The 26,089-nt window shown below is 35.7% G+C and overlaps 3 protein-coding genes across 3 annotated transcripts in view; 2 read left to right on the top strand and 1 right to left on the bottom strand.

Annotated features, from left to right (window-relative positions):
- Window positions 1-41: 41 nt before the first annotated feature.
- polr1b (RNA polymerase I subunit B) lies at window positions 42-17,060 on the bottom strand. Its single transcript, XM_073834866.1, has 15 exons — window positions 16,861-17,060; window positions 16,610-16,777; window positions 14,242-14,388; window positions 14,009-14,141; window positions 13,787-13,923; window positions 11,998-12,221; window positions 11,569-11,740; window positions 8,730-8,898; window positions 8,340-8,621; window positions 7,188-7,321; window positions 6,379-6,549; window positions 4,049-4,205; window positions 3,069-3,265; window positions 2,739-2,989; window positions 42-1,269 (listed from the first exon to the last, which is right to left on the bottom strand). The coding sequence occupies exons 1-15, from the start codon at window positions 17,032-17,034 to the stop codon at window positions 387-389; spliced, it is 3,399 nt and encodes a 1,132-aa protein (XP_073690967.1). The 5' UTR covers window positions 17,035-17,060; the 3' UTR covers window positions 42-386.
- A 414-nt stretch (window positions 17,061-17,474) lies between these two features.
- Window positions 17,475-21,174, top strand: cisd1 (CDGSH iron sulfur domain 1). The gene is made up of 3 exons (XM_073834865.1): window positions 17,475-17,612; window positions 18,530-18,735; window positions 20,294-21,174. Exons 1-3 carry the CDS (start codon window positions 17,585-17,587, stop codon window positions 20,381-20,383), a joined length of 324 nt encoding a protein of 107 aa, XP_073690966.1. The 5' UTR covers window positions 17,475-17,584; the 3' UTR covers window positions 20,384-21,174.
- Window positions 21,175-22,724: 1,550 nt separating this feature from the next.
- Window positions 22,725-26,089, top strand: part of LOC141325848 (inositol polyphosphate multikinase-like) — a 33,941-nt gene continuing 30,576 nt past the window's right edge. The window contains exons 1-3 of the mRNA XM_073834576.1: window positions 22,725-23,061; window positions 24,248-24,333; window positions 24,786-24,882. Of these exons, the coding sequence (XP_073690677.1) occupies window positions 22,908-23,061; window positions 24,248-24,333; window positions 24,786-24,882 (337 nt within the window). The 5' untranslated portion in view covers window positions 22,725-22,907. The remainder of the gene's footprint in view (window positions 23,062-24,247; window positions 24,334-24,785; window positions 24,883-26,089) is intronic.

Raw genomic sequence — 26,089 nt, 5'->3', positions numbered from 1 at the left:
AATGGTCAAAAAGGAGGCAGAATTGTGTATTTAAAGCTTGCAAGACTTAACCAGTGTATTATTTATTATCAGTGAAGAGAAACATTCTGTACAGTTTTGTAATAGTTGAATGTTACTAAATACAAATTTTAGTAAATATGAACAATTGATGGGGTGTAGAGCACTTCCTCAAAAATACATAAACAAGAATAGTTTAATTGTATGACTCCAATTCCTCTACATGACCTTGACGAGTTTAAACAGTCCACATTAATCCTGCTATTGATAGAAAATGGTGGTACTGCTCACCGATCCTGATATATTTCGTTATACTCAAGTGAATAAAGTTGTATGTTCAGGCACTTTATTTTCCATCTATGCAAAGAAAGATGCAGTCAAGAAGAATTTTACTTGACATCTAACTTGACTTTAATGTTCATTGCTGCAAGCTCTGCCACAAAGTATCTAAACACAAAAGGAACGGACACAGTCTCGATAGAGTCACTCTTATTGCACAGCAAGCAGATGGTTTTCCGGTGACGTGTATTTGACCAATGAGGAGGTGGCTTTTCTAGAAGCGGCGACAGCAGGCTACCGCAGTCCATGCAAACTTGCGCCACTGAGCGATCGGAGCAATTAAACAGCCGGTCGTGAAGCAGGAACGACGTCCCGTGAGCCAGCAGAGCGTCCCGTTCCATCTCTCCAAAGCGGATTCCTCCCTGAACGTTCCTCCCTCCCATCGGCTGATTGGTCACTTTATCTCTCGCACCCGTAGTTCTCACCTGGAACTTGTCGGAGACCATGTGACGCAAGCGCTGGTAGTAAACCACCCCGATGAAGATGTCCGCCTCGAGCTCCAAGCCGCTTATGCCGGAGTAGAGGCGCTCTGTCCCGTAGTAGTTGTATCCCGCGGCTTTCAGCATCTCGCCGAAATGCTCGAGTGCAGAGCTCTCCTCAGAGAACTTGAACGGTGTGGCGTCGTGACACAGGCCGTGGAGGGCCGCCGATTTTCCAGCCATGCTCTCGATGAGCATCCCGATGGTCATTCTAGAGGGGAAGCCGTGCGGGTTAAACAGGATGTCCGGGCACATGCCGCTCTCTGTGAAGGGCATGTCCTCTGCGGGCCACAGGCGACTCAGGATTCCCTTCTGACCATGTCTGCTGGCAAACTTGTCTCCGATGGTGGGGTTTCTGGGAATGCGGCATGTGATGGAAACGCGCTTGAAGCGACCAGTGCCGGTGTCATTACTGCATACTTTGATGTTGTCCACAACACAGCTCTCCTGGTACCTGAGGAGAAAAAGAGCTTCGGAAATCAATAATCTAAAGAAATGCAGTTGCACTAAACAAAAATATTAAAACATCACATAAGAAGATTGAAGCTTTGTACATTGACTTGTTGCCTGGTAAAAAATAATTTAAAATTTAAATTACAATTTTAAATTTAAAATAGTTATTCAAACTTTCCATTCAAAAATAATCAAATTAATTTATTTTAACTGTTATTTCCTTTGCAAAAGGTGAGCAGTACTTTGCCAAATCAATAGTGTTAATCTCATCAACAAGATTTGACTACAATATATGTTTTAAAAATTACAATATTTTTAAAGAATAAAAATGTAGGAAGTATGTTTATTTTAAACAATATTATTTTAACTAGTCACATTGTGAATGCACTTTTTTAAATAATTAATAAACAACTAAGCAAATAGAATTGTATTACAATTGTATATTTTTTATAATTTTTTTAAATGATTTTGCGCCTTCAACAATTTTTTTTTGTTATTGTTAATTTAAACGTGTTTTTGTTCATTGGAAATAAAACTGAAATAAAATACAATTTTGGTAATTAACAGAACTACAAGATAAGTACAGATTAACTAAGCTTACTTGTAAAAATTATCAATAATTAAAAAAAAATAATTTAGGTATTGTACTACAACAGTAATCTCATTAATATTCTCAAATACACTACTAGTCAAATGTTTTTGAACAGTACAATTTTTTTTTTAAAGAAGTCTCTTCTGCTTATCAAGCCTGCATTTATTTGATCCAAATTAAAACTACAATTTTGAAATATTTTTACTATATAAAATAAGTGTTTTCTATTTGCTGTTCTTCTGAACTTTCTATTTATCAAAGAAACCTTGAAAAAAAATCTACTTAGCTGTTTTCAACATCACAATGTTTTTAAGCAGCAAATCAGAAAATTAGAATTTCTGAAGGATTGTTTCTGGAATAATGCTGCTTAAAATTCAGCTTTAAATATATTCAAATAGAAAACAGTTATTTTAAATAGTAAAAATATTTCCAAATGGTACTGTTTTGGCTGTACTTTGCACCAAATAAATGCAGGCTTGGTGAGCAGAAGAAACCTCTTAAAAAAAAAAAACATTAAAAAGCTTACTGTTCAAAAACTTTTGACTGGTAGTGTGAATCAGTTTTGCACTTTAATCAACTAAATACCATGGCTGTAATGTGATGTGAATGTGATTTATAAACCACTTGTTTTTTGTTAGTGAAAATAAATATCTGAAATAAAACAAATATTAAACAAAAAAAAGAGAGATAAGACACAAATTACTAATAGAATGAAAACTTAATCTAAAAATAAAAGCCAATTCAATATATTATAGTAGTACAAAAAATAACGTGTATTAAAATAATACAAAACATTTAATTAGAGTAAAATTGATAAATGTTACTTTTATTGTCCAAGCTGACAAATTATGACTAAAAAAATAAAAGTGATGTCTTACTTGAAGAAGTTCACATAACTCTGGCCAGTATTGAGATTGATGTAGCTGTAGTAAGGCTCTCCATACTTCAACACAGTGCCGATAAATGGCAATCCGTCTGCATCCAGTTTGTCCATTACTTTGGGGTCATCTGGCTTCACCCCAAACACAATGCTATCATCACCTTTGACCTTATCGGACAGGTCTATGAGCTCAGTCTTATAAACCGAACCATGAGCAAAGCCACGCTCCCATGAGGACTTATTGACAATCTGAGGAAAGTTCAGAACACAAAATATTAACAAATGCAAAAAACGTTTTGGACCGAGCGTAATGAGAAGTTACACTTACCATGGCGTCTTCCATATCATAGCCAGTGTAAGAAATGACAGCCACTATCGCATTGGTGCCAATTGGGTAATTATCCATGTTGTAGTGGTCGTACATCGCGGGTCTGACTAGAGGGCTCTGAGGGGTATGTAGACGGTACAGTTTATTGTCGGCTCGGTCCTGGAACGAATGCAGCGGGAAGCCCATTGTCTGCTTACCTATGCAAAGACGATGTCTTATAAGTTGCAACTCATGGTTGATATTTGTGACTCTGGACCACAAAACCAGTCTTAAGTAGCACAGGTATATTTGTAGCAATAGCCAAAAAACATTGTATGGGTCAAAATTACTGTTTTTTTCTTTGATGCCAAAAATCAATAGGACATTAAGTAAAGATCATGTTTCATGAAGAAGTTGTCAATTTTCAACCGTAAATGCATCAAAACTTAATTTTTGATTAGTAATATACATTGCACTTTTACAAGAACTTTTTGACAACTTTAAAGGTGATTTTATTTTCAGTATTTAGATTATTCAAATAGTTGTATCTCAGCCAAATATTGTCCTATCCTAATAAACCATACATCAATGGAAAGCTTATTTATTGAGCTTTCATACACGTAGCCCTTATGACTGCTTTTGTGGTCCAGGGCAGGGGCGTAGCAACCGGGGGGGACACGTCCCCCTCACTTTTAGAAACAGGTGATTCTGTCCCCCGCACTTTTTTTGACCTAGCGCCAATATTTCCGCCCCTGGTCTCTGATTTGTTACTTAGATTTGAGTGAAGTAACATTTAGCCAATCACAGCGCGAATCTCTTGGGTGTCTGCCATGAGCTTCAAATCTTGTTGCTCTTGTAAACAGAATGTATTATACTGTATGAACATCACCTTTGGGTCACATGACCATACTGCCCCCCCCACTTTTAAATTGGCTGCTACGCCCCTGGTCCAGGGTCACATTTATGTAGACGTAATCCATCAAAACAAGTGTGGTTCTTACTCATCTGGCACTGGTACATGTTTCTGGGACTCTGATTGTGATCAGAGAAAGGGATGAATTCTGCCACCACACTCAACATGCTGTGAGGAAACAGCTCTTGATGTGTGGTCACTCCCTCCTCTAGCTCTTCCTCCAAGATGCCCACGTTCAGATACACCTGAACACAATCAATTAAAGAATGTAAAAGCTTGTAATGAGACATAATGGCAGAAAACAAAGACTGTGTACTTAAAAGCTTTAATGAGAGAAGAAAACTATAATCCAGCATTATAATTATAATGAAGCATTCTGAATGACAATCAAATTAAAAACAATAAATATAAAAATATTGATTTAAAGATGTTGACTATGTACACTGTATTGCCAAAAGTATGGGACACCCTGTTCTAATGAACAGGTTTGACTACTGGAGTAATTTACATGGGTACAAATCCTAATGTTTAAGCATGTAATGATATTCTAGGGGATTGTGTTTTTCTAATTTAATAGCAACAGCTTTGACAGGACCCTTTTCTATTCTAACATGACAATGCCTCTGTGTATAAGGCAAGGTTCAAAAAGAAATGATTGATTCAGTCAGTGTGGAAGAACTTGACTGGTCTGCAGAAAGCAAAGTCCTAAACCCAGCTGAACATCTCTGGAGTGACTTTAAAAGCGAACTTTGGGCCAAAAACTCAGAGGTGAACCAGAGGTGTTCAGGTTAGATTAGGACTTTGCTTTCTGCAGACCAGTCAAAATCTTCCACACTGACTGAATCAATCATTTCTTTTTTAACCTTGCCTTATACACAAAGGCATTGTCGTGTTAGAATTGAAGAGGGCCCTGTCCAAACTGCTGCTATAAAATTAGAAGCACACAATCCACTAGAATATCATTATATGCTTAAACATTAAGATTTGGACTCATGGAATATACTAAATTAGTCAAACCTGTTCATTAGAAGGGGGTGTCCCAATACTTATAGCAATATAGAAATACCATGTAATGCAACATTTGCAAATATTTAGTTTGTTTGAAAGCATAGGAGATTGAATACTGTGCAAGGTTGGAAATTAACAAGGGCTTGCGTGAAAAATGCCACAGAAATAAACAAAAATGACCCATAAATTCAAAACAAAGGGGCAAAAAACTCCCCTGCACAATTAAACAATGTATCACAGCTGTCGCAATTAAAATGAAATGTGAAAATTAATTAAGTGTCAATTCGCAGAATTACATTTAGTTTCACTCGCACTGCATCAGATTGCTTTTACACACTGTTTTGTGTAGCGTTGAGCCTTATAACCAATCAAACACGTTTCTGTTGAACTTAGGAATGCATTGGCCAATCAGAGGCACTTCGATTAGTCAGTGCTAAAAACGAGTGTGCGCATTCGCAAATTCCCTCATCATAAACAACAGGGTGCAGATACGATGTGAATAAGATTAATTTCATAGCTTCAATGATTATACATTTTTGCATAACTTGTGCTAGACTAGGCTACCATCATGGACCGACATGTTTGTCTGTGAAGCCAGAATGAAGTGCTCAAAACAAAAACAAAAACACTGATATTGTTTTCTATGTCGATAATAATAATCATTATTACAATATAATGAGCAATAATGATTTTTGTCATAATATTGCAGCCATATGAGCTCCTGTTTTTTTTAAATGTATAATTTAGATACAATTGTAAACAGTCTATTGTTTTTAGCAATAACAATATTGATTAAACTAACTGGTTACTTCTTTTGGCATTATCTGCTCATTTTGATTCACTTATTGATGGATTTTTGTAGGCTGCCATATGTGGCTATTTGAAAAAAATTAGTTGGAAAAAATGCAGACTGAAAGCTTTAAAAGCATTGATTATCAACCTCCTGGCTCACAGTATGTCTGTCTTTGCCCATTTATAGGTTATCATTAAAAATCAGCTTCCCTATGGACAAAATATATGGGATTTTTACTTACAGAACACAACTGTTGCACTCTATGGTGAACTAAGAAAGGAAAATTTTGAATGTAGGCTAACAAAGCTTTGAAGCCCTTGTGTTTAAATTTTAGCGGCATCTAGCGGTAATGTTGCGAATTGCACCGAGAAGCAGAGTAGCCAGTGGCAAATTAAAGAAATTTATTTAGTTTGGTTATCTATTATAGATCTTCCTATATATTACACAGTGCACCTTAAAAGTGTCGTGAGTTCTTAAACATTTGGGGTCATTGCTAGGACATAAGAACAGGCTGAAGCAAAGTTTAAAAGCGCAAAAGAAATGTTCAATGGAATTATATGGGACCTTTTATTTTGTGTTTGTCAGTCCGTCCAGCCAATAGTTTTTTTTTTTCTCACCTGCTCAAAGGTGCCAATAAGCTCCTGTTTGCCCAGGCTGAGGTTCCGGACGGGCCGCACCATGCGAGAGGGTGCGGTGAACAGATAAACGGCAGGATACAAGCTGGCTTTCCCCGTTTGAGGAACCAGAACGATCTCAGTCCAGGGCGGAATTTTTTTCTCTCCCAGCACCTGCAGATAATTTATAGAATTATATTAGAAATTATGAATTTAAAATGGTCAACATAACTTTGTTTAAACTTATGTTCTTATTCCTAATACTTTAAGTTTGATCAAGGATAATTAAACTACAAAACACCTACACTGCAAAAAAAAAAAGAGGCTTGTCTTACTTAGTAATTTTGTCTTGTTTCTAGTCAAAATATCAAAAAATTCTTAAATTGAGATTAATTTACTAAATAAGCGAAATGACGCAAGATATTTAATCTTGTTCCAGGGGGAAAAACTAAATTAAGTGCGTTTTTCCTTAAAACAAGTAAAATTATCTGCCAGTGGGGTAAGTAAAATACTCTTGTTCTAAGAATATTTTACTTACCCCACTGGCAGATAATTTTACTTGTTTTTAAGCAAAATTTACTTATATTTAGTCGTTTCCAGGGGGGAAAAACAAAATTTTTTCGTCATTTTGCTTCTCGAGTAAATGCATCTCAATTGAAGAATTTTTAGATATTTTGACTAGAAACAAGACAAAAATACTAAGTAAGACCAGCCTTTTTTTTTTTTGCAGTGTAGGTTTTTTGTAGTTTAATTATCCTTCATCAAACTTAAAGTATGAGGAATAATTACAGGATAGGATAACAATTTACTACCTTAAATCTTCGAAGGGATTCGATGACTGATGGTGCCACTTCTTTTTCCACCCAGCCAATCATGACCCCATCCAATATGACAGGATAACAGTCCGAATACGGCTGACCAGGAGTCCCGTCTGCTGCAGTTACACCTGGTGATAGAAAAACAGTTTTAATAGTAAACAGACAATTTATATATATTAATAGGGTATTATAGGTAGGACTGAATTGTGTTTTTTCCCCCTAGCATTTGTGGTAAAAAAAAAAAAAAAAAAAAAATAATTAAAAAAATATATATTTTTTTTAATGAAAATTACAAATAGTTTCACCAGACAAGACCCTTATTCCTTGGCTGGGATCGTGTAGAGCACTTCATTAAAACAATTTGATTGCTGCCTCCAGACTTTTTAAGTACTGTCAGAGCAAGGTGCTGAAGACACATATCAAGTTTCATAGCAATATGCCAATGCGTTTGTAAAATATCGCATTTTACAACATAATTCAAAATGGCTGACATGGGAAAATTGGGTATGGTTCGACTCAGCATGATGCACCAAATCTAAAGAGACCAGTTTTGTGTTTTTTGGCCAAACAAATTACAAGTTATTTAAGCAAAAAATAACTTAATAAAAATAAACACCAAGTTTGGTCTAAATACGCCAAACCTCTGCGGAGATATAGCCTCACATCCATTTTTGCGTGCTTTTTGTAAAATTCGTTTAAGCGTTATTTGAGAACGATTTGACTAATCAACGTGAATTTCTATAACTTTTTCCCAGAATGGTCTGAAGATGATCTGAGCCAATTTTGGTGAAAATCAGGACAAAAAAAAAAAAGTAGGTTTTTCAAACTATTAAAAACTAAACCTTACGATTTTTTAATTTTGGTGTCCATTCGACTCATTTTTCTTCTGTGTCTTACGGTTCAAAAGTTATTAACGTAAACATGAGTGAAAATTTGTACAAGTGGTGGCACTACAGAGTTTGATTTAGACACTTCAAACTTGCTATGGTTAATGTTGAGACTGTCCTCTATCTGTGTGCCAAATTTCACAACTTTCCTGCAAGCGGTTCTATGGGCTGCCATAGACTTCCAAAGCAGAATAATAATAAAATTTAGATTTAATAGTAAAGGAGCTTGAATAAGATATTATTATACTTATATATATACCCAGAGAGCAGAGTAGGGCAGGCAGGGTTGTTGTGGGATGCATCGGGGCCACAATCTCACAGTGGGCTGTCATGTGGTTCATAAGGCCGCACGGTTCTCCGTCAGGAGTGTGTACGGGGCACAGGAAACCCCAGGACTCCGGCAGCAGCTTTCGCACAGAAGTGGTCCTCATCTTAGCGAAGGCGGCTCCTCTGTGCACGCAGCGGAAATGAGACAGGTAACGGATGAAGTTCAGCTTATCTGCCACGACACACAGTCCTGTGTCCTGCATCATGCCCAGACCTGAGGTTAAAAAGACAAATGTTATCTAATATAACAACTGGACAAAGTCATACAAAACCTGCGAATGCTCTTTAGTTCTGTAACTCAGTTGCATTGCCAATTTCATACCTGTCTTGGACTGGAGGTTTCCTGTGGCTAACAGATACTCAAAGGCTCTTGTGAGATCTGTACCCGTGTTGAAGACTTTGGTCATACTATCCGCAGTCAGTCCTCCAACTCTTTGACTTCTCTTGTCCAAGGACAGTTTTACTGATAGCAACCAGCCTGCCATTTTCTCCTGAAAAGCATTCAGAACAACATTGGAAAACGGTTGTGAAAAACATTCTTGACGCAGGCGCAGCAATCGTTTTTTAATCTAGATAAACTATACAAAAGTTTGGCGTAGGGCTGCTCGATTTTGGCAAAAATCATAATCACGATTATTTGTGGTCAATTTTGTAATCACGATTATAACAGGGTCCAAAACGTTATATTAGTGATTAATTTAAAGGGGTCCTATTATGCTCCTTTACAAAGTCTTTATTTTGTTTTTGGGGTGTAGTTGAACATGCTGTCATGCGTTCGAAAAACGCATTATTTTTCACATAATTTACATTATTACAATAGCTTTCTCCCCAGGCTGGCACAAACCATAGATATATATACGTAGATGCCCCATTGGACCGCTCCAAGCACGTAGATGCGTCCGCCATTTTGGAACGGTCCACTTGACGTCATTCACCATACTGTAGGTTCGCAGACCAACGGCTGCAGGACTGTGGCATTTCGAATATTCAGTGATTACTATGGTGATTTACATAGATCTATGGGTGAATGACGTCAAGTGGACCGCAGCAAAATGGCGGACGGCTTACGTATAAAGGCCCATAGAAACAGTCGCTAATGAGGCATCTACGTATATTTATCTATGGGCACAAACGGCTCGATTAGTTCCGGGTTCCGCCTTCCGAAAAACCAAATGTATTGTGATTGGTCAGCAGTCCCACTGCGTTGCGATTGGCAAACAGCGTAGACCGTGTTCCGCCCTGCTGCGCCCCTTCCCAAAGCAGCAAACTAGATTAAAGTGATTCTTACGTTTTAAATATGGATTTTATTTTATTTTTTACAAAAACACATCCGATCGCTAAAGGAGGCTTTTACCGACCGTTCCGGGGCCATGTGAGGCACTTTTTTTTATTATGGATCGACGAATTTTCAGTCTATGCTGTTCTATGAGTGCCAGAATTGATTTAATATAACTCCGATTGCATTCGTCTGAAAGAAGGAAGTCATACACCTAGGATGCATGATGGGTGAGTAAATAAAACGCTATTGTTGGTCCAATCGTCAGCCTGCGAGATCACGGATACGATATCATTATTGTGCTAAAGTATTTAATTATTTGCGTGCCCTAAACCATAAGGCTAGTGAAGCTATCTACACTGTATGATGAATAAATCTCTTACAACACACTGCACTTCTACGGCGAGGCGCCGACGCGTCCACGGATGATCAGTACTCACTAGTCAAGGTTCATGTTTACATCAGCCGCTGATCTGCGTGTGTTTGGACCCTCTGTACAACACACGTGAACAGCGCGGCTTCAGCACGGCTACCGGAACAGTTCGCAGACACCTTTAAAGCTCACGTTTAAACGAACCGACCTGCAGCTCGCTGTAGCATCCCAAAAGCGGCTGTCCATAATACATGGCTAAAGTTAGAATCCCCCACCCGCCAACGAATTGAATTTAAGTAGGCGGGACTTATGTTGTGACATAATAGCCTCCGGAAAACAAACGCTGTAGTCCAAATCAGTCGTTTCGTTGTAGTTCTTGAAAAGGGATTTTTTTTCAAACAAAATATCTCCCTTTGTAGTGGACTTTGAGATTTGTAACTTTGTAGATGTTTTTATGCCCAAACATACACACCACACACTGACTAAAATTCAAAAAGTGAAAAAGCATAATAGGACCCCTTTAAAGATAGCAATACAGCAGAAAAATAGATATAAAAAACTGTGCTTAAAAAAAATACTGAATACTTTTATGCAAGTCTAACGTAGTCTAACAATACTACAGAATTGAAATGTAATTATTTGAATGTAAAAAAAAATAAACAGCGTCTTAACTGTAAAGTTAAACATGCTTTGATTCTACAAAAGTGCCACACGGATCCAATATACTGTTACACACGTATTTTCATTCTTAATTGTTTATGATCATTTAAGACATAACTGACAAAGGTTTATATGAAAAATCACCAAGCGTGCACCTTGAGCTAAAAGATATTTTTCCATCTCCGTGTTCTGCTCCGTCTCTGAGCGCATACACAGAACAGCGCAAGTTTTCTTACGCGCTATTAAAAACATAACATCAAAGAAACATTAATAAATCAAGCACATCCCATTTTATGAAAGTCAGGTTACATGATTTTGCTGATTTGCATGTGAAATTAGGCTTTTATGAAGGAGCGAAATTGCATCACTGGTAAGGGGACGGAATGGGGAGCAATAATCGTTTCATCTCGATTACTACATTTTCATTGCACAGCCCCCTAGTTTGGAGTTAGTACTAGTTTTTTTCAGTAAGGATTTGACAGTAAAGGCACTCATGTTACAAAAGAAATATTTCCACAAAAACAACAAGCAGCACAACTGTTCTTAACATTGATGTTAATAAGAAATGTTCTTTTGAGCAGTAAATCAGCATATTAGAATGATTAGTAATGATGCAGCTTTTCGTCACAGTAATAAATTTAATTTTAAAATAAATAAAAACAGAAAGAAGTTATTTTGAATTGTAATAATATTAGATAATTTTAATATAAATAAATAAACAAATGCATGCCTGGTGAGAAACATTTACAAAAGTCACCGACCCCAAACTTTTGAATGGAGGTGTACATGAAAATGTGTTTTGACACGGCTGTGCTAGACAGACAGGTGAACAAATATTAACATTGATCTTACTTTTAGAAACATGAGGTAGAACTGTCCTGGTGTCAGAACCTCCTGGAACATCAGACTGTCAGGGTTTTCCTCCATACACTCCTGCTTGGCAAAGGCGAAGAGCTTCCGTGTCATTAGACACAACATGTAGAACTTCTCCAAATTTGACTTCAGGTGAATACACAGACATTCACTGCAAACAGAGGGAGAACACAACATCTGATGGAATGCTTGAAATATTATTTATATAAATATAGTCAACATTTGAAGTGGATCAAAGTGAATTTGATGAAAGGTTTTGATCCACTTCAAATGTTGACTACTGTACTAAGATATAAAATCAAAATAATAAATGTTTTATATTAATATCACAAGCTCTACTTCAAAAACATCTTGCATATAAAATTATATCTAGTTTCTGAATCATGATCAACAACACCTCAGACTTACTCTAACAGGAAGTGAGCACACTGCTCGTGAGTGAACCACTCTGGGAGGTTGAGTTTGACCCGGAAACGCTCACCCAGGAAACTGAGCACCTTGGCTTTAGTCATGCAGCCATTGTCCATGACCATACGCAGCATTTCTGAGACACAGCTTTTAAAGAAAGAGTTGTCCTCTCGACCTTTAATCAGCTCCTGGTAGATCTGGTAATCTGAGAAGTCCACTAGAGCCTTGGCAGGAGAAATGAAAGACATTTTATTAAGAAACATTTAATTCATAAGTAATGAAACAACAGTGCATAAATATTATTGCTCCCTGGAAACATTCATTCTGACTGGTCAGGTAGAGTGGTCAAACAGTTAAGTATAATAACTGGTAAAGTGTCTTACTCAATTTGTTCCAGGCCACCTACTTTTTTAACATAATGACATAAAATAATATTAATAAAAAAATAAGCAGTATTGTTATTAACTAGAATAAAAAGTATTTGATTTTTTGAAAAATTATAAATTAAAATAATTTATGATAGTTAAAAGCTCAATTCAAGTATTAGATAAAAAAAACTTAACATTGAAAATTTAAAATGAAGTAAACTGAAAAAAAAAAAGTATATATTAGTACACAATATACAATAATACACACACATTGCTGTTCAAAAGTTTTGGATCGGTAAGATTTTTAATGTTTTTTTTAAGTCTTTTCTGCTCATCAAGGCTGTTTCTTTGATTAAAAATACAGAAAAAAAACAGTAATATTGTGAAATATTATTGCAATTTAAAATAGTGGTTTTCCATTTTAATATACTTAAAAACAATTTATTCCTGTGATGAAAAGCTCATCATTACTCCAGTCTTCAGTGTCACATGATCCTTCAGAAATCATTTTAATATGCTGATTTATTTTGTTAATGTGCTTTTAGGATTCTTTGATGAACAAAATGTTAAAAAGAACAGCATTTATTTCAAATATAATTTTTTGTAACAATATACACTACCGTTCAAAGTTTGGGGTCAGTAATTTTTTTTCTTTCTTAGAAATGTGTTGAATTGATAAATTGTTAGTAAAGACTTAGTAAAGATTTTTTTATTTTGAATAAATGCTCTTTAAAATGTAAATAAAATGTTCCTTTAACTTAAATTCATCAAAGAGTCCTCAAAAAATGTATCACAGGTTATTAGGGTGTGTTCACACTTGTAGTGTGGTTTGTATGATTTATTTGGCCCTGACCTGGTAAAATCGTGTTGCATAGCGTCACTTCTTGTCATTACTTTCAGTTTTTTGTTCCTTTAACAGTATTTGGTCCGTGTTGCGTTCATAATTCATTCAAACCACACTTACTCAAATGAACCGTATTAACATAGCAATCGCACCAGAGTTCTTTTTTATCAAACCAAACATGACAAGTGTGAACACACCCTTAGATATTACAATGATTTCTGAAGGATTGTGTGACACTGAAGACTGGAGTAATGATGCCGAAAATTCAGCTTTGCATCACAGAAATAAATTATATTTTAAAGTATATTAAATTGGAAACTGTTATTTTAAATTGCAATAATATTTCTTTTTTTTTTTCTGTATTTTTGATCAAATAAATGAACTTAGATGAGCATAAGAGACGTCTTTAAAAAAAAACATAAATCTTACTGATCCCATACTTTTGAACAGCAGTGTGTGTGTATAGACAGATAGATAGCACGTAATTATTAATTGTCTAAAACTTTAACAAAATAAAAGAAAATAGAAATATATAAGCCAATTAAAAATCTTAATAAAGAAAACAGCTTTCTTTTACCTTTAGTGCAAAACCCAAGGGCAGAAAGAACAGCTCCTTCCGGTAAATGAAATTCACTATCACCGTTCCATTTTCCAGGTAGTGAAGATTCATGTTAATGGCTGTGTGTTCATCCCTTACACAGCGCATTAAAATAGCTGCACACAGTTAACAAAAATACAAGTCAATATGTATGTTTAAATCATATTGATTTATTCAATCTGGAAGAGACGCAGCACTCACCGTACTGAGTGTAGCCCTGTCCTCTGGTTTTAAACTTCGGTCTTGATACTGCGAGGGGATAGTTCCTCCTCTGCATGATCAGAAGACGAATCACCTTCTCTATGCCGTTAATGATGAAATAGCCGCCCATTTCCTAATGGGAAAGCAAGATTAAGTGTCAGTTTTGTTCATAAGATAACCATAGGATTGTAGCGTGTTACATACAGTTCTGTGACAACGTGTGCAATTTATACCTCCGCTTCTTCATGATGCTCGATGAGTTCTTTGGGTGAGAGACCATAAAGGTTGCAGAGTTTTGATTTGACCATGATCGGCAGATGACCCAGAGATTGTTTGATGATTCCTTTGGGAATGCCATTAATAGACCAACTCACGTCTGCCTGTAAAAACACACAAAATTGATTGTTGGTTTTAAAAACATTGATTATTGTTAACTAGTTTTGCTCCAGGAACCAGACTGGATTATCAAGAATAGAGCGTTTTCACAACACGTCATAAATTGGCCATATTGCCAGAACTGAACATAAACAATGCCACTGAACTGAATGAAGCTTGCATATTTTGCTGATTATTGCTGCTGAAAATGGTCAATTATTGTCATGTTTTGGGCTGTACTAATCAGCCAGACCACGGAAAACATTTGGAGTACTATAGACTGTCATAAGTTATAACAAATCAACAAGAAGAGTGCAAAAAACTTAGGAACAAAAGGCGTTTGTGGTTGGCCAAACTGAACCAGGATTTCCAGGGCAAGAATATAGACAACATTAGTATTTGTTCTTATCATTTTCGGTCAAACAGGTGAAATATTATGCTAATATCTTAATTAATACTGCTCATACGTACCTTTACCACCTATTCACTTTAGTTTGTCAAAATACAGGTATGTGCCAAAAAAATTGAATATTGGGGGATAGTCCATTTATTTCAATAATTAGTTTCAAATAGTTAAACTTGTATGTTATATTAGTTCACTACACACAAAGTGAAATATTTCAAGCCTTTATTTGTTTCAATTTTGATGATTATGGATTAAAGACAAAAAAAAAAACCAAATCCAGTATTTCACAAAATTAGAATATTTCATGTGACCAATAATGTTGGCCTTCTGAAAAGTGTGTTAATTTACTATATTATGTCCTCCTTTTGCACTAATTCCAGCATCAAGGCGGCGTGGCATGGAGGCGATCAGCCTTTGACACAGTTATTGTGAGGTGTTATGGTAGCCCAGGTTGCGTTGATATTGGCCTTCAGCTCGTCTGCATTTCAGGGTCTCTGTTTCCTCATCTTCCTTTTGACAATACCCCATAGATTTTCAATGTGGTTTAAGTCAGGCGAGTTTGCCGGCCAATCAAGTACAGTTATTCCATGGCTATTAAACCAGGTACTGGTAGTTTTGGCTTTGTGGGCAGGTGCCAAATCCTGCTGGAAAATAAAATCATCATGTCCAAAAAGCTTGTCGGCAGTTGGAAGCATGAAGTGCTTTAAAATTTCCTGGTAGACAGCTGCGTTGACTGCGGACTTGATAAAAGACAATGGACCCACACCAGCAGATGACATGGCTCCCCAAACCATCACTGACTGTGGAAACTTCACACTGGACTTTAAGCAGCTTGACTTTTGTGCCTCTCCGGTCTTCCTCCAGACTCTGGGTCCAAATGAAATGCAAAATTTGGGTAACAGACCAGTACTTTTTCTCCTTAGCCCAGCACAGACGCTTCTGACGTTGTTTTTGGTTCAGGATTGGCTTGACGCATGGAATTCTACAGCTGTAGCCCACGTCATGCAGACGTCTGTATGTGGTGGTTCTTGATGCACTGACACCAGCCTCAGTCCACTCATTATGAAGCTCCCCCAGATTTCTGAACCGCCCTTGCTTGACAATCCTCTCAAGGCTACGGTCATCCCTGTCACTTGTGCACCTTTTCCGGCCACATTTTTCCCTTCCTCTTAACACTCTGTTAATATACTTCGATACTGCGCTCTGTGAGCATCCAGCTTCTTTTGCAATTGCCTTTTGAGACTTTTCCTCCTTATGGAGGGTGTCAATGATGGTCTTCTGCACAAGCGTCAAGTCAGCAGTCTTCCCCATGATTCTGAGGCCTACTAAGCCAGACTGAGACAATTTAAAGACTGAGGAAACCTTTGCAGGTGTTTTGCGTTAATTAGCTGACTAGATTGGGACACAGGAAGCCTACAATGTTGAACTTTGTCATGATATTCTAATTTTGTGAATTACTGGATTTTTATATCTTTAAAATTGAAACAAAGGCTTGAAATATTTCACTTTGTGTAGTGAACTAATATAACATAAAAGTTGCACTTTTTGAAACAAATTATTGAAATAAACGGACTTTCCCTCGAAATTCTACATTTTTAGCACATACCTGTCTAGAAACCAAGCCATTTAAACAGTTTTGTAATTGTGATGCTGTTGATGTAAAAGATTCTCAAAATCTTTAGCATGTTTTATTTATTTAATATAAGACACATCATGTTTATTGAATATGGTGATGGTATAGTACTAGAAACCCAGTAGCTATTCTGTCAACATGACATCAACAATTCTTTATATATTTACTTATATTTAATCGGACTTACCACTAGCTTTCCTCTGTATGTACAATGCCTGCCTCTGCATTCAGCAGGGAAGATCCGCAGGTCTTTGCTGATTCCTCCTTTAGCAACTGCTGGAGTGTGAATGAAGGCCTCTGCAAACGACAGACTGACTCTGTCTCCCCTGTACATGAACTCCAAAGGAGGAATGGACTGAAAACAAAGATTTGACATTTGCATTCGTTAAGTGTGTGTAGAGAATCTACATATGTATAAACGTAATGTGTGCTCCTTACCTCCACAACCCGACATAATCCATCAGTAATAGCCTGATCAAATGACTCAATGTGCGCCTTCACCAGTTCCTGCACGGGTGCGCTTTGTTTTTCTTTTGGGACACCGAACCCTGCTTCTGTCAATTTTTTTAAACTCGGTTCGGACTTTAGATTACACCACTTGTTAAGATCCATGCTGCTGGGCACACACGTGTGTGTTTGTCAACGGGATCTCGGAAGCGGCGCATGGACTTCCTGTTATCATACTTCAAAATAAGAGTACTGTTTATATGAATGGTTTTAAAAGTCACACACACACATCAAAATAAAAATGATCATTTACTTACTCTCATGCCTTCCAACACAGTATTTTAACTATACATATAGTATTACAAATATATATTTTTGAACCACGGTATTTAAAACAACCTAATTGTATGGAAATATATGAATTAACAGTTTTAGATCGTTTAAACATATCACAAAGTAATCAATAATCTTGTATAAAGAAAAAAAATTCTTTAAATCTTAAGGCTCTGTAAAAACTAATCACACTCAATTCAACCTTCACCTTCACATTTTACAAGTCAATAAAAGTCCTTCTTTTGCGTAACAACTGGTATCCTGCGTAAAAACTGCGCAAAGTTAATCAGTTTGAACTCTCCATTTGGCCTTGAGGACGACTGAAGATCTTTAAATTATGAGCAAGAAATAATCATAATAATACAAACAATAATAAGTAAACATGAGCGCGTCCAACTCTTTCCACAAAGGTAGGATCTCATTTAAACATTTTATATACAGGTGTTTTGCAAGGCAACTGCGCTATTTTGCTCACGCTGTGTGAAACTGCTCAACTAAACTAAAATATTCAAGATGGGGTTTATAAACACATATATGCAGGTTGTTATATCTAAGTGAGCGTCTTTTGATCTCTCTATTTGTTCTGTTTTGCTCGCTGTATCGTTGCGAATCTAATAGACTATCTGTTCGTCTCAGATTTCTATAAATTAAATATAGTTTCAATAAGTGGCGTGGATTTAGTTACTATGATTATCTGTTTAATGCAGTTTCGACGTTTAATGTTTCAAACTGTAGATATGTCACTGTGATTTTATTGGAGTCATACAGAAATGTTAAATATCTAGTACCTAGGTTTATGTACGTTAGTCTACTACAAATGTGACCCTGGACCACTAAACGAGTTTTAAGTAGCACTAGCCAAAAATTGCATTGTATGGGTCAAAATGATCGATTTCTTGTATGCCAAAAATCATTAAGATATTAAGTCAATGTCGTGTTCCATGAAGTTTTTGTGTTAATTTCGTATCTTAAATACTAAAACTTAATTTTTGATTAGTAATATGCATTGCTAAGAACTTAATTTGCACAACTTTAAAAGCGATTTTATTAGTATTTTGATTTTTTGCACCCTCAGATTCCAGTTTTTCAAATAGTTGTATCTCAGCCAAAATATACAGATCCTAACCTAACAAACCATACATCAGTGGAAAGCCTATTTGTTTATCTTTCAGATCATGCATCAGAAAATTGACCTTTATGACTAGTTTTGTGGTCCAGGGTCACATATAATTAACAATATTTATATTTTCTGATATTCTTTTTAAGTATTTCATTTTAGCATAAGTAAAAGGTACTGCATGGTAAGATGTGTTCTGTCCCCCTCCAGCTGAGATCATCACTGCAGTGTCTGTGACATTTGGAGCTGCAGCAGTGGGAATCCTAATCTACAAGACATTTTTTAGCAAAGGCCAATGTGTGAAGCCAAAGGTCAACCTTGATTTGCAGAAAGACAACCCCAAAGTGGTACATGCATTTGACATTGAGGACATGGGTGACAAAGCCGTGTACTGTAGGTGCTGGAGATCCAAAAAGGTGAGAAAGAGCTTGATGAATAAATAGGTTCATTTGTAGCTTCATTTGACGTTCAAATCACAGTATATGCACTGACAGTTACTCCTGGAGAAACTCCTGGAGTGTCTTTCAGATGTCGGAATCTGACACTAACCTCTATGAAATCGGGAGTAATGTTTATTTTGCACATATAAAACATGTACAGTTGGGTGTGATTGATTCAAAAGGTGTTTATCTTGAACCTGTCTGTTAGCATTCCCATTTAACTCATGCAGAGCTTTCTAGTCACGTATCACAGGGGCGGATCCAACTGCCATTGACTTGTTAACTGTTGGCTACATTCGAAATCACAGTTGAAGTCAAATATTTACATACACCTAGCAGAATCTGCAAAATGTTAATTTTACCAAAATAAGAGGAATCATACAACATGCTTCTAAAATGTTTTTTATTTAGTACTGATCTGAATAAGATATTTCACATAAATTACATTTACATATAGGCCACAAGAGAAAATAATAGTTGAATATATAAAAATTACCCTGTTCAAAAGTTTACATACACTTGATTCTTAATACTGTGTTGTTACCTGAATGATTCACAGCTGTGCTTTTTTGTTAAGTTGTAGTTGTTCACGAGTCCTTGTTAAACGGCCCGCTGTTGTTGAGATCCTTCAGGTCCCTAATTCTTTGGTTTAGCATTTTTGTGTATTTGATCCCTTTCCAACAACGACTATGATTTTGAGATTCATCTTTTCACACTGAGGACAACTGAGGGACTCATATGCAACTATTACAAAAGGTTCAAACGCTCACTGATGCTTCAGAAGGAAAAATTATGCATTAAGAGCCGGGGTGTGAAAACTTTTTCAATTTGAAGATCAGGGTAAAATCTTCTGTAGCATCTGAAGGGCAGTACTAAATGACAAAAATATGATATTTAGGCAAAATAAGAAAAATGTACACACATTCATTGTGTTCAAAAGTTTACACCCCAGCTCTTAATGCATTGTTTTTCTTTCTGAAGCATCAGTGAACATTTGAATCTTCTGTAAAGGTTGCACATGAGTCCATCAGTTGTCCTCAGTGTGAAAAGATGGATCTCAAAACCATATAGTCATTGTTGGGAAGCGTTCAATTACACAAAAAATGCTGAAAACCCAAAGAATTTGTGAGACCTGAAGAATTCTTTTCTGAAGAACAGCAGGCAGTTTAACCTGTTCAGGACAAACAAGGGACTCATGAACAACTATCACTAAAAAAAAAAAAGCTGTGGATCATTCAGGTAACAACACAGTATTAAAAATCAAGTGTATTGCAAACACAGCATGTAAACAATAGTAAGTCCAAATTCACAGCATTTAAAATAAAAGTAGGCAAAGGTCCCCTGATGATCTGCTGCTTCTGGTGAGATTTGAGTGATGCAACTGATGCTGATTGGTCAATTGACTTTATAGAACATACTGTTTGTGGAGTCACTTTTTGGTCTCATGATATGATTCAGTGGTTTTTAGCATCAGTGACATTAAATTTGTGAACTGTGACTCCTCTTTAAGGAAATTGTTTTTTTTTTTTTACAGTTTCCTTACTGTGATGGTGCACATGCTAAACACAATCAAGAAACTGGAGACAATGTTGGTCCTCTGATTATAAAACGCAAGGAGGCATGAGCATTTCTACTGTTCATGACAGTCCTTTTTCAGCAATAGAGATTAGTGTGTCTTCGCTTTACCTTCACGTGTGTGGTCAGGGCTGACGAGACTAAATGTATGATTATATTATCCTGTGTATGTGTGCTTGATTATATAATGTGTACTTGACAGACCCCAGTGATCTGATCTCAGACCAGTACTATATATATCTGGGTGCTTGTTAAGCAGTACATATCAGTTTTCTCTTTTTATCTGCTTAGGATGTGTTCTGGTTTAGCCAAACTCTCCTAAACATGTTTCTGTGCTTAAACACTGGTCTTATTATTATTATTATTATAGATACATTAGAGACAAAAACTTGAATTAAAAAACACATTAGTCTTGGTCTGAACTGAATCTTGTTTGTTTTGAGAGATAAATATGAATGTAATGTGTATCAAAACCAAATGGCCATCTTCTCATGTTTTCTTCCCATGTGTTGCCTATTTAAACTTCACATGTGACCTTAATCACTGACATTAAATGTATTTAAAGTGGCACTCTCCTATAATATATACATATATTTTGAATCATAGTAACAGAATCTGACAGGTACTGTTTTAAGTCCTTTAAAATCTAATTTTGAGTATTTTGCCAGAAAGATGTACTTGTCAAATGGTTAGATCTCTTTAGATTTCTATAACAGAACAAAATGTTACATGGAGCAAAATCATGTTTTGATGAGCTTGTCTTTTCTGTGAAATTATTGTATTTTCTCTCAGAAAAGTATACTGTACAAGATGGATGTTTAATAAACTATTTCAAACTTATTTTGTGAAACATTGATTCGCCCAAGCACAACTTTTTTTTTTTTTTTTTTGTCTGTTGAATTAAATGTAATTCTTGCCGATTTGTGAGGAGTTTTAAAGGCAATTTTAAATGACCCATTGTTTTGTTAAAGCCATTAGTGGAGTCATATCTACAATTACAGTTGAAGTCAAATGTTTACAGACACCTAACAGAATCTGCAAAATGCTAGTAATTTTAAGAAAATAAGAGGGGTCATACAAACCGCATGTTATTTTTTATTTAGTACTGACCCGAGTAAGATATTTCAAATAAAAGACATTAATATATATATAGTAACACAAAAGAAAATAACAGTTGAATTTATGAAAATGACTAATTATGCTTTACAGGTGCTTGATTCTTAATACTGTTTTGTTACCTGAATGATCCACAGCTGTTTTTTATTTATTTATTTTTTTTGTGATGGTTGTTCAGGAGTCCCTTGTTTGTCCTGAACAGTTAAACTGCTTGCTGTTTTTCAGAAAAATCCTTAAGGTCCATAAATTCTTTGGTTTTTTAGGATTTTTGAGTAGGCTATTTGAACCCCTTCCAACAATGAATGTATGATTTTGAGATCTATCTTTTCACACTGAGGACAACTGAGGGACTCATATACAACTATTACAGAAAGTTCAAATGCTCACTGATGGTGCAGAAGGAAAAACACAATGCATTACGAGCCAAGGGGTGAAAACTTTTTGAATCAAGGTAAATTAAACTTACCTGGTCTTCTGGGAAACATGTAAGTATCTTCTGCAGCTTCAGAAAGGCAATACTAAATGAAAATCATATATTTAGGCAAAATAAGAAAAATGTAAACATCTTCATTCAAAAGTTTTCACCCCCAACTTCTAATGCATAGTTTTTCCTTCTGGACCATCAGTGAGCTTTTAAGTCCTTTTGTAATAGTTGCATGTGAGTCCACCAGTTGTCCTCAGAAAAGTTCAATCTCAAAATCATAGTCATAGTTGGAAAGGGTTCAAATACACAAAAATGCTGAAAAACCAAAGAAATTGTGGGACCAAAAAGAACCGGGCAGTTTAACTGTTCAAACGAGACTCATGAACAGCTATCACTAAACAAAAAAACACAGCTTTGGATCATTCAGGTACCAACACAGTATTACGAATCAAGTGTATGTAAACTTTTGAATAGGGTCATTTTTATAAATTCAACTATTAATTTATCTTGTGGATATATGTAAACGTATTTCATGTCAAATATCTTATTCAGGTCAGTAGTAAATAAAAAAATAACATGGATTTTGTATGATATTTTGGTAAAATAATTACATTTAGTTGATTCTGCAAGGTTAGCGCAGACGGAACGCTAGAACGCAACTTGTGAGAACGCCAACTTGGATTGGTGGACCGCGAGCTTACGTCACTACTCATTCAGTAACCAGTTTGAGGCGTCGCGTCGCGCACGAACGCAACCTTTGATTGGTAAACTGCGTGCTACGTCACGAAGCATTTGACAACCTGAACGACGCGTCGAGCTCCAGTGTAAAGTTAGGTTAAAACTACGGACACATGAGAGTGAATGAACAAACACATTCGGAGCTCCAAAAGCGCACTGCAGTCAGATTCAAAGAGACGTTTTGAGTTTAATGGACATGTTTATGTTCTTTTAGACTGTCAAACTGTCAGATATGGAAAATGATTAACAGAAGTTTTGCCAGCTTCGGTTGAACTTGGACAAGTTGTCGCTGAGCATGTCTGCAGATGGTCAAATCATGGACTCATCATCTCGAACGCTAGAAAAACTGAAAAATAATAAGAATGGGCCAGTAAAGCAGGTGCTTTTGGACGGATGCGTGCCCTTTTCTCATCAGGTGGCCGGACATAAATGCGGGATCAATAACACTGGTCAGTTTAGACACATCTTAACTTTTGATGTTCTTCATGTGATCTTATTGTTTTTTTTTGGAAAACATGTTTACAGTTAAACTATTTAGTCTTTAATTTTCTTGTTTGACCAAAGTAGGTTTTGAGTTCATCACAGTGGATTGAACACTTATCAAAAGTTTACACATGACCTATTTCTATCATAGAGGTATCAAAAATGCTATAAGAGTCAAATGGCATCCTATTGGATAAACTGAAATTCCCACAGGAGACCTCTGAGGAATTGAATTGGAATAACATTGGGATAAAAAGGGAATCACAGAGTGATCTGTAGATATTTTAAAATCCTAAAAGATTTTCTTTAAATTACATTTCTAACCCTATAAGCACACTTTATCCTATGGGTAATTACAACAGTCCATTTGTGGGAAAAATCCCAATAGGATCCTGTAGGACTGATTCCTGAATTATGACAGAAATGCGCTAGGAATCCATTCACACATTTCAGGACATTTTGACATGTCAGCTTGTCAACTGTGGAAGACTTTGCGCAGGTTTTTCTAACAGGCTTGCCAGGTTGAGTCGCAGGATTTGTAACATGTTTAACATGATATCCTCATTCTGAGTTCTAAAGGAAACAATTAAGTTGCCTCTGCCAACATTCAGATGACATCATTTCCTCTGTTGTAGTAACTCTCATGTGTCATTTGGGCTCTGTCAAGGGGATTTTCTGAATGAATGAGATGTGAGCTGTTATCTGATGGACTGTCAGATTTTCAGCAGTCAGCACTTTGTCTTTTCTTGTGTTGGAGGAATGGTTCACCCACAAATTCTGTATTACCTTTACCCTCATGTTGTTCTAAAGTCATTGATTTTAAATGACTGATTATCAAGCTTTGAAATAGACAAAATGATTCAGTAAAATATTTATTTTTTAAAAGAAAATTATTCATCAAGGATGCATTAAATTGATTCAAAATCCATCCTGTCACCCTCTTTCGGTATTTATTCAATCCTAAATTATAATATGATTATAATGCAATACTTATAATGACATTTATGCATTTATGTGGCTTCATTTTCTCCCGAGTTTTCTTTCAGATGTTTTCTGGCTGCCATAAAAGCTTTCACACTCATAATACTCAGAGTTGTCACGATGATGAAGTGTCAGCAGGTTTTCAGTGCTTGGTTCGCTATAATTGCACAGGTGTTCTGCAGCATCCTGATGGGACGATCCTGAAACAGCTACAAGCTCCTCCGAGAGGCCCACGAGAGATGAACTTCTACACACAGGTAACTAAGATGAATCCACACCACTGTAAGCATTACAATATATATACAATGATAGTCTTTGCATGCAAATAATGTTAGAGGGACAAACATCTAAACCAAAGTAATACCTAAACACATGCAGTGCAGAAATGAACTTTCTAACTTTAAGTTTCCATTCAGATTAATGAGTTGATGATGCATTGAAATGATCAAAAGTGTCATTAGAGACAATTATAATGTTGCAAGACATTTCTGTTAAGAAAACTGTTCTTTGAGCTTTCTATTCATCAAAGGATTGTCAAAAAATATTCCAGTTTTCACAAAAATATTAAGCAGCATGACTGTTTTCCACACATATGCACTCTTTGAAAATTTTCAGAATGAAGCCTTGCACACAGCTAACAAAAATATTTTCTATTAATGCTATTTATTACAAATATTCTCTTTTTCACTTTTTACTTTTTTTTTTGGAGGTATTTGCCAAAGACTGCACAGATAAAAGGCTTCTGGAGCTGCAACAACATCTTCCCAAGTTCTTTGGCACATGGGCGCCGCGAGAGTCGCCACATGGTGAGATAAATTACAACCCAGCAAGCAAAAACATGTTCTAAGAATGTTTTGGTTAGGAAAAAGTTATTTCTTAGTGTTCTCTTAATGTTTAAAACCTCCAGTTTTGAAAATGTTTTGAAAAAAAGTTTTGTTTCTTGGTTATGCAAACATTACAAAATGGTCAAACTGAATGTTCCTTAAAGATAATGGCAAGGTTACGTTTAAATGTTAAAATTTCCAGTTTTTTAAATGTTTTACTTTTTTTTGCTGGTTATGTGAACTGTAATGAAGCATTTAGCTTAATAGTTTTGCAAACATTATGGGAGCATTACTTTGAATGTGCTTTAAATGTTCAAAAATTGTTTTACTTTCTTGTTTATGTAAATGTTAAGGGAACATTAGGGTTTTTCATTTGCCAACAAAATGGAAATGTTACTTTTAAATGTTCTTTGAACATTCCAAAACAGGTAGTAACATTTAAAAAATGTTAGAAGAATATCCAGCTCAAATAAATTAAACTCAATATTTTTATTCAGCAAGGATGTAAGGATATTTAGAAAAAAACTTTAATAAACAATGTATAAATGTTTTGAGAACCCTATGAAAGACCAGATACCATTCAAACATTTTGAGACGTCTCTTATGCTCACCAAGCCCGCAATTATTTGATACAAAGTATAGCAAAAACATTACAATTTTGAAGTTTTATTTTACTATTTAGAATAACTGTTTTCCATTTGAATATATTTTAAAATGTCATTTATTCTTGTGATCAAATCTGAATTTTTAGCGTCATTCCTCCAGTCACATGATCCTTCAGAAATCATTCTAATATGTATTATTATTATGTTGAAAAGAGCTGGGTAGAATTTTTTCAGGTTTCTTTGATGAATGGAAGAACAGCATCTGAAATAGAAATATTTTGTAACATTACAAATGTCTTTTTTCATCAATTTAAAGCATTTAAAGCATTTTATTTCAGATAATTTTCAGATAAATTTTTAGAATTTCTTTCCCCTCAAAAATTAATTAAAATTCTACTGACTCCAAGCTTTTGAGTGGTATAGTGAAAAATTTTTCAAAAGCTTTTATTTCAGATAAATGCTGATCTTTGCATCTTTGTATTCATCAAAGAAATTACTCAACTATTTTAAATATTTATAATAATAAAAATAATCATAATAAAAATGTTTCTTGAAGAGTAAATCAGCATATTAGAATGATTTCT

Source organism: Garra rufa, chromosome 2 (genome assembly GCF_049309525.1).
Source record: "Garra rufa chromosome 2, GarRuf1.0, whole genome shotgun sequence".
NCBI classification, from domain to species: domain Eukaryota; kingdom Metazoa; phylum Chordata; class Actinopteri; order Cypriniformes; family Cyprinidae; genus Garra; species Garra rufa.
The sequence above is the reverse complement of the archived record's forward strand: the minus strand, read 5'-3'. Positions and strand labels throughout refer to the sequence as shown.